Here is a 14518-nt window from a genome sequence, read left to right on the forward strand (position 1 = left end):
TCTAAAAGAATTTGAACTAGGTAGGTTAGGGTTTCGCTTCGAGTAAGTTTCTGGGGGTTAAGTAAGGTGGTGGGTGAGAAGGTTCGACTGTCTCTAAACTACAGGATAAAAAAGAAAAGTAGGTTTGTGGGTCAAATCATTTAGACTGATTCTCAAGGATTATTTCGGTAGAATTGCCACTGACTACTGCCCTGAACTCTCTAGTTGGGAATTCTCTCCAAGTTCCACACGCAGAGACTCAGAACTGCCTCCTAGGTATGAAAAGATGTTCTGAAGCCATCACATACAGTCTCTGCATTAGAGAGACTGAAGTGTCTCTTGAAGGACATAATCAATGCCACGTAGATAATGTTAGTCCCATCCCTGTTAACCCGACATCTCCGTAAATGCTGGTGATGCTACAACCTAGTTAGGTCTTCAGTCTGTACCCTTTGCACCTCCATCCTCAGTCTTATCTGGGTTGTTAAATACAGTTACTATGGAGTCTAAGAGTATGCAGAAAACAATTTGTATTGTTTCCAAAATGGCTTACTCTAAACCTGAATGGTTCCTGAAAGTGAGATTTTTTAAATATTTTTTAGTTGTAGTTGGACACAGTACCTTTACTTATTTTTATGTGGTGCTGAGGACCGAACCCAGGGCCTCACACATGCTAGGCAAGCGCTCTATAGCTGAGCCACAGTCCCAGCCCAAAAGTGAGATCTTTAAGTGACAATTTTCTCTGGATATTTCAAACAAAAGATTCAGGTTTCAGATTTTTCATTTTTTTAATTTTTTAGTTGATAGACCTTTATTTTTATTTATATGTGGTCATGAGACTTGAATCCAGTGCCTCACACATGTTAGGCAAGTGCTCTGCCACTGAGCTCCAATCCTGGCCCTCAGACTTTTCATGTTTCACTTGCATTCCCACAGGATCCTTTATAGTACCTTTATCTAATGGTCAGGATAATCTTAATATTTAAAAAGAAAAAAAAAATCTATGCTGCTAAATGATATTACAGGTATTAGTTTATGCGGTTATTTGCAATTTTATACATTGCTACATATTCAGAGACCACATGCTACTGTATTACATATTTAACAAAAGCAGAAAATTGAATATTAATGATGCTAAAATATTCTAATAAGGCCATAAATCTTAAATTCTAAGAACAGTTTTCTTATTCAATTTTTAAAATAAGATGCAAGAGTCATTTTGAGCAAGAAATTTTCTTCATTTCTTAAGCATGGTTACTCACATAGAATCAACCACCCTATGAAAAGCCAAAATAAACTTGAACATCTACAATTAAAGTTGCAAGAATTCAGCTGTTGCTATGCTGGACTTATGTACATATTTCAATTAATATAATGTTGAATAACAGGCTCAGGCTTTTTTAAAACCTTTTAGAATAGGATAGATGTTTTCAAATGCTTCATAGATCTCAGAACGTTCTTTGGCACCTACAAAGAAAACCAAGTTCATATAATCTTTAATATAAAAATACCAAACTTTTCCTAACATTAAAATTTAATTGTGTAATCTCCAGTTACTTTGCATATGATGAAATCTCTTGAAGTCTCTTGCACTATATGGGTGTCATCTTTGGCCCCACAGAGGTTAAATATAGAATGTTCTATAAGTGTTCCAGGAACACAACCCCAGAGTGACTTCTTCAGCATTGAGCACTTCCTTTGATCCATTCATCTCTAGTTATTGTCTTGATTCCCTAATTTGACTAATAGATTTAGACAGAGTGGAGCTGTTCTAGAGTGTAAATTTTCAGTGTTTGGGAAGGAATTGGAAATTTTGCACCATTAGCATTAGTCTTAGCTTTTAAGGGATCTTTGATTATACTGCCTAGAAGTTAACAGGGATAAAAACATGAATTAGTCTTCACCCTTGAGAAGTTAACAGTTCCTACTTATCTCTCACCACCATCCCATCACCTTCAAAAGTATATGCACACATTGTACTGTCATGATGGCACTTCTGATGTCTATATAGCTAATCATGAAACTTCTGACATTTTTGTGGCCAGGAAGCCAGGAAGGTGGTTAATGAAAGGAACAAAAATTTAGCATAAGGAGAAATGGACAATAGCCAAAATTAGTACTATTCTTCCTTAAGAGCTATAAAGTTGGAGAGAAGAAGGCTTCATAAGAGAAAACCCGATAAGTTTTCTGGTTTTTGTACTAATGAGGGAATTCCAAAAAGGAGTGCCAATAGAGATGAGAAGCACAGCTGTCAGGATTCAGAATCAAGGATAAGACATTTTTCTTAAAAACAAAAACAAAACCCAAGTGATTGCAAGAGTGAATTAGTACTCTGGTAAGTTGCTGATGGAAGTACAAAATTGTTCAACTCCGGTGGTTCAAGAAATTAGGTGTGGTGGTACATTCCTGTAATCCCAGCACTTGGGAGGCTGAGGCAGGAGGATATCAATTTCCAGACTAGCCTCAACAACTTAGTGAAACTCTCAAAATTTAAAAACAAAAAGGCTGGGGATGTAGCTCAGTGGTGAAGCACCACTGGATTCAATCCCCATAATTAAAAAAAAAAAGAAATTAAGGACTTAACACATGATTCAGCAGTTCTACTCTGGGGTAAATGCCCCCATAAAACTGAAAACAAACTTTCATATCAACACTATTCACAATAATCAAAAGGTGGGAAACAACATAAATGCCTTTCAATACATGAATGGATAAAAATTTGTAGTACATACATAATAGAACGTTAGCTATAAAAAGAAATGAAGTGTTGACACGTGGTAAGATATAGATGAGTCTCTAAATAAAGCCAGACGGAAAAGGTCATCTGATTATATCTATATGAAATTTCCAAAGTAGGTAAATCCATGGAGACAACTGAGACAGGTGGTGGTAGGGGGACTGACTCAGGAGAGGGGAATGGGGGGAAACTAATGACCCAGGATTTTGAAACAATGGAAATGTCTTCAAACTATATAGAAGTGGTGGTACATTCACAAAGTACAACTTTATGAAAGTATGAAATGCCACTGAACTGTTGACTTTAAAGTGGTTGCATTTGTTATATGAATTCCACCTCAGATTCTTTAAAGAAAAGTTCATGTAATTTTAAGGTTTTTTTGGTTGTTGTTTTTGTTTTTATTGGGAGAGGCAAGAGCAAATGGTTATTTATTTACTGCCAAGGAGTTTACTATTTGTGTCTCCACCCTGAAAGATGTGGGTAGGGAGGGCAGAGAGATAAGCTCTGTACCTCTGTAGCGAAAACTCAGATGATTTTGGTTTCAGTACTGAAGTTTGGTTTTTATAAAACCAGTGTCTTTAGAAACTAAGACAGTGAGTTGGGGAAGAAGTAAAAGATTACTGTAAAAGAACCCCTTGTCTCTGGCTTTATGTACATGTTTGACTGGAATAACCTTTTTAATGTAGAATGAAGAATGGTTACAGCAAACCTACCATGTGTCCCCCCCAACCCTCGCCCCTGCTCCCGATCCCCCCACCAAAAAGATCCACCTGAAACCAAGGCTCTCCTTTCTACATTTCACTGAGAAATGTGTTCAGGTGCAGCAATTTAAATAATGATGTACTTTTTCTCCATAACACTTTTTAAAACCATGCCTGAGAGCATAACACTCAAGCACAAAGAACATACCATCTAGAGTCTCCTGGGAACCAGAAAACACCCATTGCCAAAAGGGAATAGACACTGGAGAGGTCATTATTTTATAGCATAGGAAAGTGTCTTTAAACACAAGGGCTGTAGGAAAACTACCTTGTGCATTTTCTTCATTTTATGGATTGGAGAAAAGAGCAAGAAATCAAAGTTATCTAAATCATAAAATAGTTTCTGTAGGCTGGGGTTGTGGCTCGCATGCGTGAGGCACTGGGTTCAATCTTCAGCACCACATAAATAAGTAAAATAAAGGTATTGTGGCCATCTATAACTTTAAAAAATTCTTTTAAAAAATAGCCGCTATGGTAGAAGAGGTCATGTATCAGTGTTTCTTCTTTTACACCAAAGGTCAAATAAGCATCTCTAATACTGGTAACTAGGTGTTAACTGAGAGAATTTAGTTAATTTAGTCAAGTTTTGGGGGGAGGGGTGTTAAGGATTAAATCCAGAGTCTTGGGCATGCTAAGCCACCATGTTCTACCACAGAGGTATGACTCCAGCCCAGTTTAGCAAAAAAAAAAAAAAATTGGCAGGGAGGAGGGGATGTTTCTGGGGATCAAATCCTGGGCCTGAAACATTCTAAGTAGGTGCTTCACCACTGAGCTACATCGCAAGCCCTAGTCAAACATTTTAGTCAAACATTTCCTCACTGAAATGCTGACATCAAAATTTAAGGGAGGGGCTGGATTGTGGCTCAGTGGTAGAGTACTTACCTAGCATGTGTGAAGCACTGGGTTCAATCCTCAGCACCACATAAAAATAAAGGTATTGTGTCCAACTACAAAAAAATATTTTAAAAAATTTAAGGGAACTTTAATTTGTTCCACAATCCTATTCAAATCAAATCAAAACCCCCAATTTGTAGCACCAGACTAATTATATGGCCCTTGACTTTTAAGCAAATCATACCATTGTTTTTCTGTAGGCAGTAATGCTGCTACCTTGGGGAATAAACACTATTCCTAACCTTAGTGACAGAGGTGGAAAGGAGATTCTATGGCCTGGTACACTGGAGAAAGGGCTGGCTTTGAAATCAAGTAAGGGCTCAAATGCCAACTCTACTTGTTTTAACATAACAGGCAATTATTTAACCTCCGAGTTTTAGTTTCCTTATCCATAAAATAGGTACAATAGGCTTTATCATAGAGTTGTGATAAGTGTTATATGATTATTGTTTATGGAAAGTCCTCTGGAAGCCAGAACATTTTGTAAACCTTATTTTTTTTTTTGTCCTTGAATATACTTCAAGATAAGAGAAGCTGGGAAAGCTGGTCCAAGTACCTGACTTCTTACTTGGTAAGAGCCACTGTCACATAATTTGCATGTCTCCTTCGTCAGGGCTGGGTTCCTGCCAGATACTAAGTTGGATCCTCAGCACCTAACAGTACAAATACCTGGTATGCACCCCAAAATAAGCATATCATTTGTCAATAAGGGTTGCCAGCACATTTTCATGTCTTAGCCAGCCCATGTATCAATCTCCAATACTACTTGGACTTCCCAATGCTATTCTTACCAAGAGTAGAACTGTCCATTTTATTTTCCCTAAGTGATGCCACATTTGTGTGCACACAAGTTCAAATCTTACATTTTTTTTTTTAAAAGTAGCATTAAACCCCTGAGAGTACTCATTTTATAGTACATACCAACTTGCTGTATGATTGACAGACATGCTGTGTTCCCTCTGGCCCACTCATTCATCAGCTCTGCCCTTTTCCTGCTGTTCCTGACCTATTTTCCAAGAATCACTGAGCTATTGAGGCTGACCCTCAGTAACAATGACTCAGCGTCTTAGTCCTTTATTTTGGAAAGAAATAAGTAAATGTGAAGCATTTTACTAAATCCTCTTTAGACATCCTGTTCCCATCAGAGCAAGGCATCATAACTAAATTCTAGTCTTTTTCAACTTTACGGAAACAACCAGGAGAGTAGGATTGTTTTGTATTTTTGTACTGGGGATTGAACGTAGGGACACTGAGCCACATTCCCAGAACTTTTTATTTTGAGACCAGGTCTTATTTTGAGACAGGATCTTGCTAAGTTGCTTAGGGCCTCACTAAGTAGCTGAGGCTTGCTTTGCTCCTGCCTTAGCCTCCCAAGCCATTGGGATCACAGGTGTGCACAACCACACCCTGCTAGGTTTATCAAAGATCCTAACAGCTAGTGTTTACACCATATATGGGCACTGTTTTCTGCTTCCTCTGAACACTTAGGGAGTTTCTATGGTTACCTGCATTACACATATGAAAACCAAAAAGTGGAAACTTAAATTCCTCTGAAGTCATGTGGCTGATAAATGGCAGAGCCTGGATGCAAACTGGATAGTCAGTCTCCAGTGTACATCTTGGCCATCACACCTGTTCGCCCTCACCACTAAGTATTTATCATTCCCTCAGCTGACAAGAATTAGAAAAGAAGCACACAGGAGACCATACAGGTGTTATCATACATAGATCTCTAAAGAACTGGTTGGCCTTGTTAAGGTTACTAAATTTCTCCATTGTCTCCATTTTATAGGAGAGGAAACAGGTGTAAAGTTCAATCTCAGAGATAAATAGACCCCATGTACAAGTTGCTAGCACAGTGCTGGCATGAGTGCCCAACAGCTGTTAATTATTACACCTGATCTCAGAAGTGAAAGTTGATTTATTTGCTGTTTCTTGTGTATTATTCCAGCAGAATAATGAGGCTATTAATTTTTTATTAATAGTGAGGCTATTAATTTTTCTGTGGTCTGAGGAGAAACCTGGGTCCTTAATGTCACATCAGTAACAGAAAATGAGGGAAAACAGTGTAATCTCATCCCAGGTACCACTGCTATCTGCAACAACATGAGATGATGATCAAGGAGCATAGCAGGGCCTTTTTGTCCTTAGCTCACTTTTTATTAGAACATTCAGATGTAGCCCTAGGACATGGTGACTGCAGCTTTGGCACCTTGGGAGTGAGAATTTTACATGGGTTATTATTTTCTAAACCAGGAGCTGTAGCACAATCCTGTAATCCCAGCAACTCCCAAGGCTGAGAGGAGAATCACAAGTTTGAGGCCAGCCTCAGCAATTTAATGAAGCCCTAAACAACTTAATGAGACCCTATCGCCTTCCTCAATTAAAAAAAATTGAGGATATAGCTCAGTGGCAAAATGCCCCTGGGCTAAATAACCATAACAACGAAATCCTAAGGCCTTGCAACTGGCATGTGATACAGTGGTTTCAAGTAGCCACACATTTGTATTATGCACACTGGTGTTTTATAATTCTAGGGAAAGGCTGGGAATCATTTTCTGCAAACTCAGAGTGAATTTGTAACTTCAACACTTGAGAATTTTCTAGGCAAAATATTTGTTCTTGTTGAGACCATACTTTCAAAACATCTCTACTGAGACCTGATCTTGCCATGGTGTCTGAGGCCACATGTGAGCCTCTAGGACTCTGTTGAGCACCCTACCCAAGCACCCCAGCTTCTGCATACAGGCAAGGCTACAAAGAGGCTGCCTTGGTCCCTTTTCCTGGATGTTTACTTGCCCTAAATTGGGCTCTTCAGTTTTTAATTCTTTTACATTTGAGAGGAATGTAGGTAACTAAGGTTAATGAATAAGGAACATTCATCTCTAAAGTTGAGGGGAAAGTAGCCTAAATCTTGTAGCTCTAAGCAAAAGTAATTTAAGACAATATGGTATAAACAAAAGACAATATGGCATTAACAGGTAAAAACCCAATGAATGATAACTATCCATCAATTTAGTAGTAAGTCATGGATTGACTTTACTTCCCAATAGTACAATTTGAATTTCAGTTAAAATATTCATCCCCTCTTTCACAAAAGTGATGATTCACATTTGCAAGGATGAAGAAATTGTGTTAGGAAAGTTGGGTATAATGGTGCAAAGAATGAGGAAATTTAGGGCTGTGAACTGGTAGAGCCCTTGCCTGGTATGCATGAGGCTCTGAATATGATCCCCAAGCCCTGAAAAGAAAAAAAAAAATCGGAATTGCTTATTTTACTTGCTTAACACAAGATTGTGTGTGTATTGGGGATCCAGCCCAAGGCCTGGAGCATGCTAAGCAAGTGCTCTACCATGTAGCTATATCACCACTCATTTTTATTTTTAATTTTGATAGAGTTTTGCTAAATACCAGAGGTTGGCCTTGAACTTATGATCCTCCTGCCTCAGCCTTGCGAAGAGTTAGGATTATAGGCATGTGCTAACTAACATACCCAGTTTACTTACACAAGTTTTAAGGATGTACATTTGTTTGCTCTTCAGGATTCTGTAGTAATGACATAACTTGTGATTTGAAACTTGCAGGAAATGTGTAAATGAGTTTTTTTTTTAATTTAGGTTAAGTGGGAAAGCCATTTCTTTTCCTGCCTCAACCTCCCAAGTCACTGGGATTACAGGTGTGCATCTGGCCATGGAAAACTGATCTGAATTGAGAATATTTAAAGAAATCTATAATAGGAACTTTAGTCTGTATGTGGCAACGTGTACATTTAATGAGATTGATTCATAATGATACACACAATGTACGTGGAAGTATACTTCCAAAAGATCTTGAAAAGTTTCTTCCTATTAAGTAGGATCCATATATCAGTACTACTCAATTTACTTAGCAGGCTTTCCCCTTCCTCTAGGATATACATGCTAGTCACTGGGAAGTCCCAATACTCCCGAATCTAAATTTGTGACATCTGAGGAACTGTAGTTTTGCTCTAGTCAGAAGAATCAAATTTCCAAACAGGCTTTACCTGCTTTGAAGACAGTTATTTCTAAAAGAGCAAACTATATAACCTTATGAGAGTTATAAAAGACTTTTTAAAACAAACATTCCATTCTGCTGGATGCCAAGTTGACAACAATTTTTCTTAGTTCAGGTAATACAAAAATCTTTGGGTGAGTGAGTACTGGTAATTCAACCCAGGGGCACTTCACCACTAAGCTACATCCCTAGCTCTTTTTATTTTTTATTCTGAGACAGGGCCTTGCTAAGTTTCTGAGACTGGTCTTGAACTTGGGATCCTCCTGCCTCAACATCTGGAATTACAGGTATGTACTACTGTGCCTGGCACAAAAATCTTAATTTTTAAAGAGGAGATGAAGTTTTTTTTGGAAGAGTAACTGCAAGAGGTGATAAGAAAGATACAGAAACAAGGAGGGGAAATTGGATCTTTCTATCAGATATAAAGAACACAAGAATTAAAGATTCATGAGGATAAATGCAGTAGGATTGCAATAGGCAGAAACAGACCCACATGAAAAAATAAAAGTCAAAAATCACAAAGAGAATAAGAATGTGCAACATCGATTTGGGTGGTTATTCGGGAGTGGGATGTGAAACTCAAATTTGGCTCATGCTTTATAAACCTGACATTCATTTTGGGAGAAGAGTAAAATACAAAAAAAAGTCAGATAAAACTAGGCAAAAACAGCAAACTTTGGTGAAATTACATGGAAATTCAATCATTTACCTCAAGAATTTTTTAAAGCCTTCTTTATGTAAAAATTGGTAAAAAAAAAAAATCAATTAAGGGGAGCCTAGTGGCATGGTGACATGCCTGTAATCTAGCAATTCTGGAGGCTGAGGCAGGAGGTTCAAGGTCAACCTAAGCAATTTAGTGAGGCCCTGTCTCAAAAAATTAAAAGGGACTGGAGATGTTGCTCTGTGGTAAAGCACCCAAGTTCAATCCCCAGTATCAAAAAAATTAATTAATGGAAGAAATTCACAAATTTCTTTAAGATTATGGTGAATTAGTACAAATTCCAAGGGGGGCAAATAACTAAAACTTGACAAAAGGGTATGTTATGTACACACTATTTACATGAAAAAAAATGCTACTTATTGGCTATGTTGAAAAGCTATCAATTTCTATTTCTGATTACTAGTAATGTTAAAGTAGTAAGATCATTTCACTTACATAATTTAAAAAGTTTTCTACTCTTTTTGCGTTGCTGAGGGTTTGGCAAAAGATACTTAGATACATCGCTGGCAGGAATGTATGATACAAGAAAACCATTGTATACCTTTAAAAGAATTTGGCAATTTGTACTAAGAACCTTGAAAGCAGTCATATCCTCAGAAGTTCCATTTCTGAGTGTCCACACTAATAATTCTGCACAAATTAAAATAACCAAATGTTTGTGCCATTTATAGGTAGCAAACAAAAAATGAGCTCAAGTATCTGACACTGAGAATAATGTTGATTCAACTTGCTAGAATAGGGGTCAGAAAATGTAGGTCTGCTGGCCAAAGTCAGCCCTTTATTTTTGTTAGTCTGTGAGCTAAGAAGGATGGTTATGTTTTTAAGGAGAAGCTGGGGGCAGTGATCCACACCTGTAATCCCAAATACTTGGGAGGCTGAGGCAGGAGGGTTGCAAGTTTGAGGCCAGCCTGGGAAACTTACCTGTCTCAACAAAGGACTAGAGATGTAGCTCAGTGGTATAGCCTATCCATAAATTCTATGAAATTCACAAAAAAATATATGAGCCCATTCTCCGTGTGATTTACACAGCTGCTTTTGTACTACAGTGGCAGAGTTCAGTAATTCCAAGAGAGACCCCATGGCTCACAAAGCCTAAATACTTATTATTTGGTCCCTTATGAAAAAGGCTTGCTGACCTGTCTTAGAACATTGTTTAGCTATTAAAAACAATCATAAGTATGCATCAAGCTATTTATTAGTAAGCAACAAGCTACTTATTAAGCTACTTATTAGTAAAATCTTAATAAAATGTACTGAATGTAAAGATGAAAATATATATAAATATATGTGTGTGTGTGTGTGTGTGTGATAAAAGTGTTATCCTGAGGACACTTTTTTTTTTTGGCATACAGCACTGGGGTTCAAACCCAGGACCTTGTGAATGCTAGGCAAATACTCACCTGCTGAGCTATGTGCATACACTGCCCCCCCAAAATGACACCCATGGAAAAAAAGCCATATTGTTTTAGGAATTGGGGCCAACAGGTGATGTTATATTACTTTATAAACTCATTTTACCAATATTCTATAGTAAGAAATTACCTTCTAGGGAACAAAGCTATTTAAAAAGGAAAAGCAAAGCATATACATAGCTATTGAATTTTGTGAACGTCAGAAAATAATTTTAGAACTTACCTGTCAACACAACTTTCCCAGATACAAAGATAAGCAACACAATTCGTGGTTTTACCATTCTATAAATAAGGCCAGGAAACAGTTCAGGTTCATAACTGTTAAGACAAAAAAGGAAAATGTAAAAAATAGCACTATTCAGCTACTTTCCACAAACATTCAAGACCCAGTATATTAAGCAGTTGTAAATAACTGCTATTTAAAAATCCAAAAAAAAAAAAAAAACAAAAAGAAAAAAGTACTTTTAGTTATCTTGATTAAAGTAGTATCCTGAAGACACTTTTTTGGGGGAGCATACAGTACTGGGGATCAAACCCAGGGCATTGTGCATGCACTTACCCAATGAGCTATACTCCAACCCTGAGTATAGACACTTCTGACAGTCAAGAACAGAATTTTTGGTTATATTTTTTCATTTTCAAGTCAGCCTAGGTTATTAGAAATTGAGGTAATTTAGGGCATCAGATTTAATGTATTATGACCTTGTTGATTAAAATTCTCCACCTTTCAACAAAAGCCTGCCAATAACAGTACATGAATACAATTTTCTGGATTTTCCAAGTTCCTAATAATCAAAAGCTTTAGTGTTTTTTAGCCCAGATAGGGCCTAAAAATTTCTAGACCAGTGATTTTTTTCTTTGGACAATTACTATGTAAAGAAAGATAACTAAACTATCCTGAGTTTGTAAAATTCAGAATTTGTTCCTGTTCCTGTGAATAGTAACTCATTCATATTTACTACCAAATGTAATCTGGCTTCTATGGGACAAAAGATGATAGGACTTAAAAACCGCCTTTCTATACCCCAGTCCAAACAGGACAGAGTCCATAAAGAGGTTGAGAAGCTGCCCACATGGAAGTCAGGAGATAAGAGGAGGCTGATGAAATGTTTTCTCTGATAAGTGGATGCTGATCCATAATGGGAGGGGCGGGGGAGTACACCTGGGAAGATTGGAAGAACTTTGAATTGGACAGAGGGGAGTGAGGGGAGGGGAGGGGGCATGGGGGTAGGAAAGATGGTGGAATGAGATGGGCATCATTACCCTAGATACATGTAAGATTGCACCAATGGTGTGACTCTACATTGTGTACAACCAGAGAAGTGAAAAGTTGGCTCCATTTGTGTACAATGAATTGAAATTCATTCTGCTGTCATGTACAACTAATTAGAAAAAAAAGGAGGCTGATGAAGTAAAACTATTCTCAAAACAATGGCTAATGAAGAATAGAAAAAAGAAATCTGATAATATAATGTACACGAATATTTGCATTTAAAGGGTAAACCCAGACCACACAGAGAAGCTCTGTTTAGTTCTACAATGAATAAAATCCATAACAGATGTGAAACCTCTTATTAGCACCAGAAAGATGCACTGCAGTTGTGATGACAGCCTTGTGTAGGGCATGAAAGTCACCATGGTAGACCTTTCCTCTGGAACACCACTCTGCCTTACTGCAGAAAATCTATCAGGATTCCCATCCACTTTCTGCTTCCTGGTCTTCAAGAGACCATGATACTAGCCGAGTCCTGAAAACCCTTCCAGAGCTTTGATGTCCAGGCCAATAAGATGAAGGCTGGGGAGACAGAAGGAAAGTTTTCATCTCATCTTCCAACTGAATCTGAGGGGGAAAAAGTAAACAAGACCTTGGTGTGTAAATGGTGAACTGCAGTGGCAGAGTTCAGTAATTCCAAGAGAGATCATTTACCTTCAAAATCATGGTTGTAAGGTAACCAGCATAATGAACTCCTGATTAGATATTTATTTATTCTGTTTCATTCTATAAGAGAGGCTGGGAATATAGCCGAGTGGTCAAGGTCTCAGATTCAATTCTCTTCTCTGAAAATAAATAAGGGCTAAGGCAGAGAAAAGGAGTAGTTTTCGTTAAGAAAATATTCCATATAGACTGAGGATATTAAACTCCTGCCAATTTCTTGGCCATCCTAACTGAGTCATTCTTTAAGTCTCATGTGAAAAACATTGACTAATGCATATCATAAAAGCTAAATCTCAGAATGAAAAACCTAGCAATTTTTAACTTCTGTTGAGATCATCTTTAAAAGAAAAACTAATGAAGGTTAAGAAAAGCATGACTTCCACTATCCCCATCCACTCTATTGTTCACTGGCAAAGAGAAGGTAAAATGTTTGAATGAAAGAACTTAATTTCAAGCTTGATCAAGAGAATTTAAAAGCATTTGAGATTCTAATTACAAGTTAGATGCGTTAGCCCAGGTGCATAGCCAAAGGAGTGGAGGGATTTGGCATTGCTCTGAGGGCCAAAGCAGGTAGGGTCAGAAGAAAAAAAATGGCGGTTCAAACAGAAAGTTAGGTGTGAAGAAGACATGAAGGGCTGGAGACTTCCTTGGGAGTAAAATACAGTAAAGACAACATTGTGATGGAGGATACAGCTATAGTCACCAAAAGAGCCACCCCCAACAAAACAAGTAGGTACGATTGCTTTTTTAGAATATGCTACAACAATTTTTTTCTTCATTTTTATCTCCAACCCTTTCTCTGCTCACCAGCTGTAACCCCCTCCTATTTGCCCAACCAGTATTGCACCCCTTCATTTCTTGCTGTTGCCATCAAAGTCATGTGTGCCTGTTTTTTAAGTCTGTCAATCAGTGGGTCTCAAACCAAAGGCCACTGACCAGGAACACTGGCATCACCTGTGAGCTTTTTAAGACTTAAAATCAAAGTCTTTGGTGATGTAGCCCAGCCAGGAATGTAGACTCTAATAAGCTGTCCAGGTGATCACTATACAATTTAAGCATGAGAACCACTTTTTCAAAAGAATGGGCCCATATGTTGATCCATAAGGACTCAGACACAGCATCTGAACCATCTAACCTACTGTGCCTCCCCCTCTTTTGATAATTGCTTTCTCTAATACTTTATATGCTAAGAGTGCAGTGCCTATCTGTAATCCCAGGAGCTTCGGAGGCTGAGGCAGGAGGACTGCAGGCTCAAAGCCAGCCTTAGCAATTTAGTGAGACCCTGAATCAAAATTAAAACAAACAAACAAACAAAAACATAAGGGCTGGAGATGTTGCCCAGTAGTTAAGCACCCCTGGGTTTAATCCCTGGTATCCAAAGCAAACAACGACAAAAAAAATATATATATATAAATAGCCCACAATGAAACCTCAAAATCTTGGTAAATGCAAAGTTAAGCTCTATAACCGTTTTGTCATACCTACTGAACTGCTGATGGGTTAGCACCAAACCCTCCAGCCTGATGGAAAATCTCACGTCGCAGCTTCCAACCATGTTCTGAATTTTAAAATCGAGAAATCTGGCAGGGAACCCAAGCTTCTGTACCACACGAGCATACTTTCTTGCTGCTAGTCGAGATTGCTCTTCACTGGGGAAAGACAAATATAATTAAAGACATCTTAACATATGTCCCCTTTAATATTTGTGCCATATTTACATCATTCTTATTTTTATTCTTTATACCATGTTTACCTTTCAGTGTGTGCTATGTAACTGTAGGTTTCAGAAGAACCTACCTGCCATAATTCTGTTCCTAGTATCTTGTCAAAGGTCTGATACAATGTACAGTTGTTCAACTGAACCATAAATTGTCTTAATTCTTCACCTGTCCCATATAAGGTACTTTTACTTGTGTTATTTGATAAATGAACTATTCCACTGGTTCTCAGTGTGTGTCTTCAGATCAGCAGCAGCACCTGAAAACTTGTTGGAAAGACCAAGCCCCTGGTTCCACCTTAGACATGCAGACACTGTGCGGGGGG

At 37.9% G+C, this 14518-nt stretch overlaps 1 protein-coding gene and 1 long non-coding RNA gene across 7 annotated transcripts in view; one reads left to right on the top strand and one right to left on the bottom strand.

The window, feature by feature from the left end:
- LOC107138300 overlaps positions 1 to 14518 on the top strand; it is a 42243-nt gene that overhangs the window by 591 nt on the left and 27134 nt on the right. Inside the window, exons 2-3 of one of the 3 annotated variants that reach the window (XR_007343929.1) lie at positions 4896 to 4942; positions 8626 to 8693. This is a non-coding gene — a long non-coding RNA (uncharacterized LOC107138300). The remainder of the gene's footprint in view (positions 1 to 4895; positions 4943 to 8625; positions 8694 to 14518) is intronic. The other 2 variants (XR_007343931.1, XR_007343930.1) reach the window with 2 other exon arrangements.
- Tbpl2 (TATA-box binding protein like 2) overlaps positions 1205 to 14518 on the bottom strand; it is a 20541-nt gene continuing 7227 nt past the window's right edge. The window contains exons 5-8 of one of the 4 annotated variants that reach the window (XM_048793560.1): positions 13957 to 14124; positions 10763 to 10857; positions 4360 to 4424; positions 1205 to 1446 (exon numbers count right to left, since the gene is read on the bottom strand). In XM_048793560.1, coding sequence (XP_048649517.1) covers positions 4390 to 4424; positions 10763 to 10857; positions 13957 to 14124 — 298 coding nt within the window. In that variant the 3' untranslated portion in view covers positions 1205 to 1446; positions 4360 to 4389. Of the gene's footprint in view, positions 1447 to 4359; positions 4425 to 10762; positions 10858 to 11098; positions 12615 to 13956; positions 14125 to 14518 lie in introns of those variants that run through there. The other 3 variants (XR_007343927.1, XR_007343928.1, XM_015480915.2) reach the window with 3 other exon arrangements.

Source organism: Marmota marmota, unplaced genomic scaffold (genome assembly GCF_001458135.2).
Source record: "Marmota marmota marmota unplaced genomic scaffold, marMar, whole genome shotgun sequence".
NCBI classification, from domain to species: domain Eukaryota; kingdom Metazoa; phylum Chordata; class Mammalia; order Rodentia; family Sciuridae; genus Marmota; species Marmota marmota.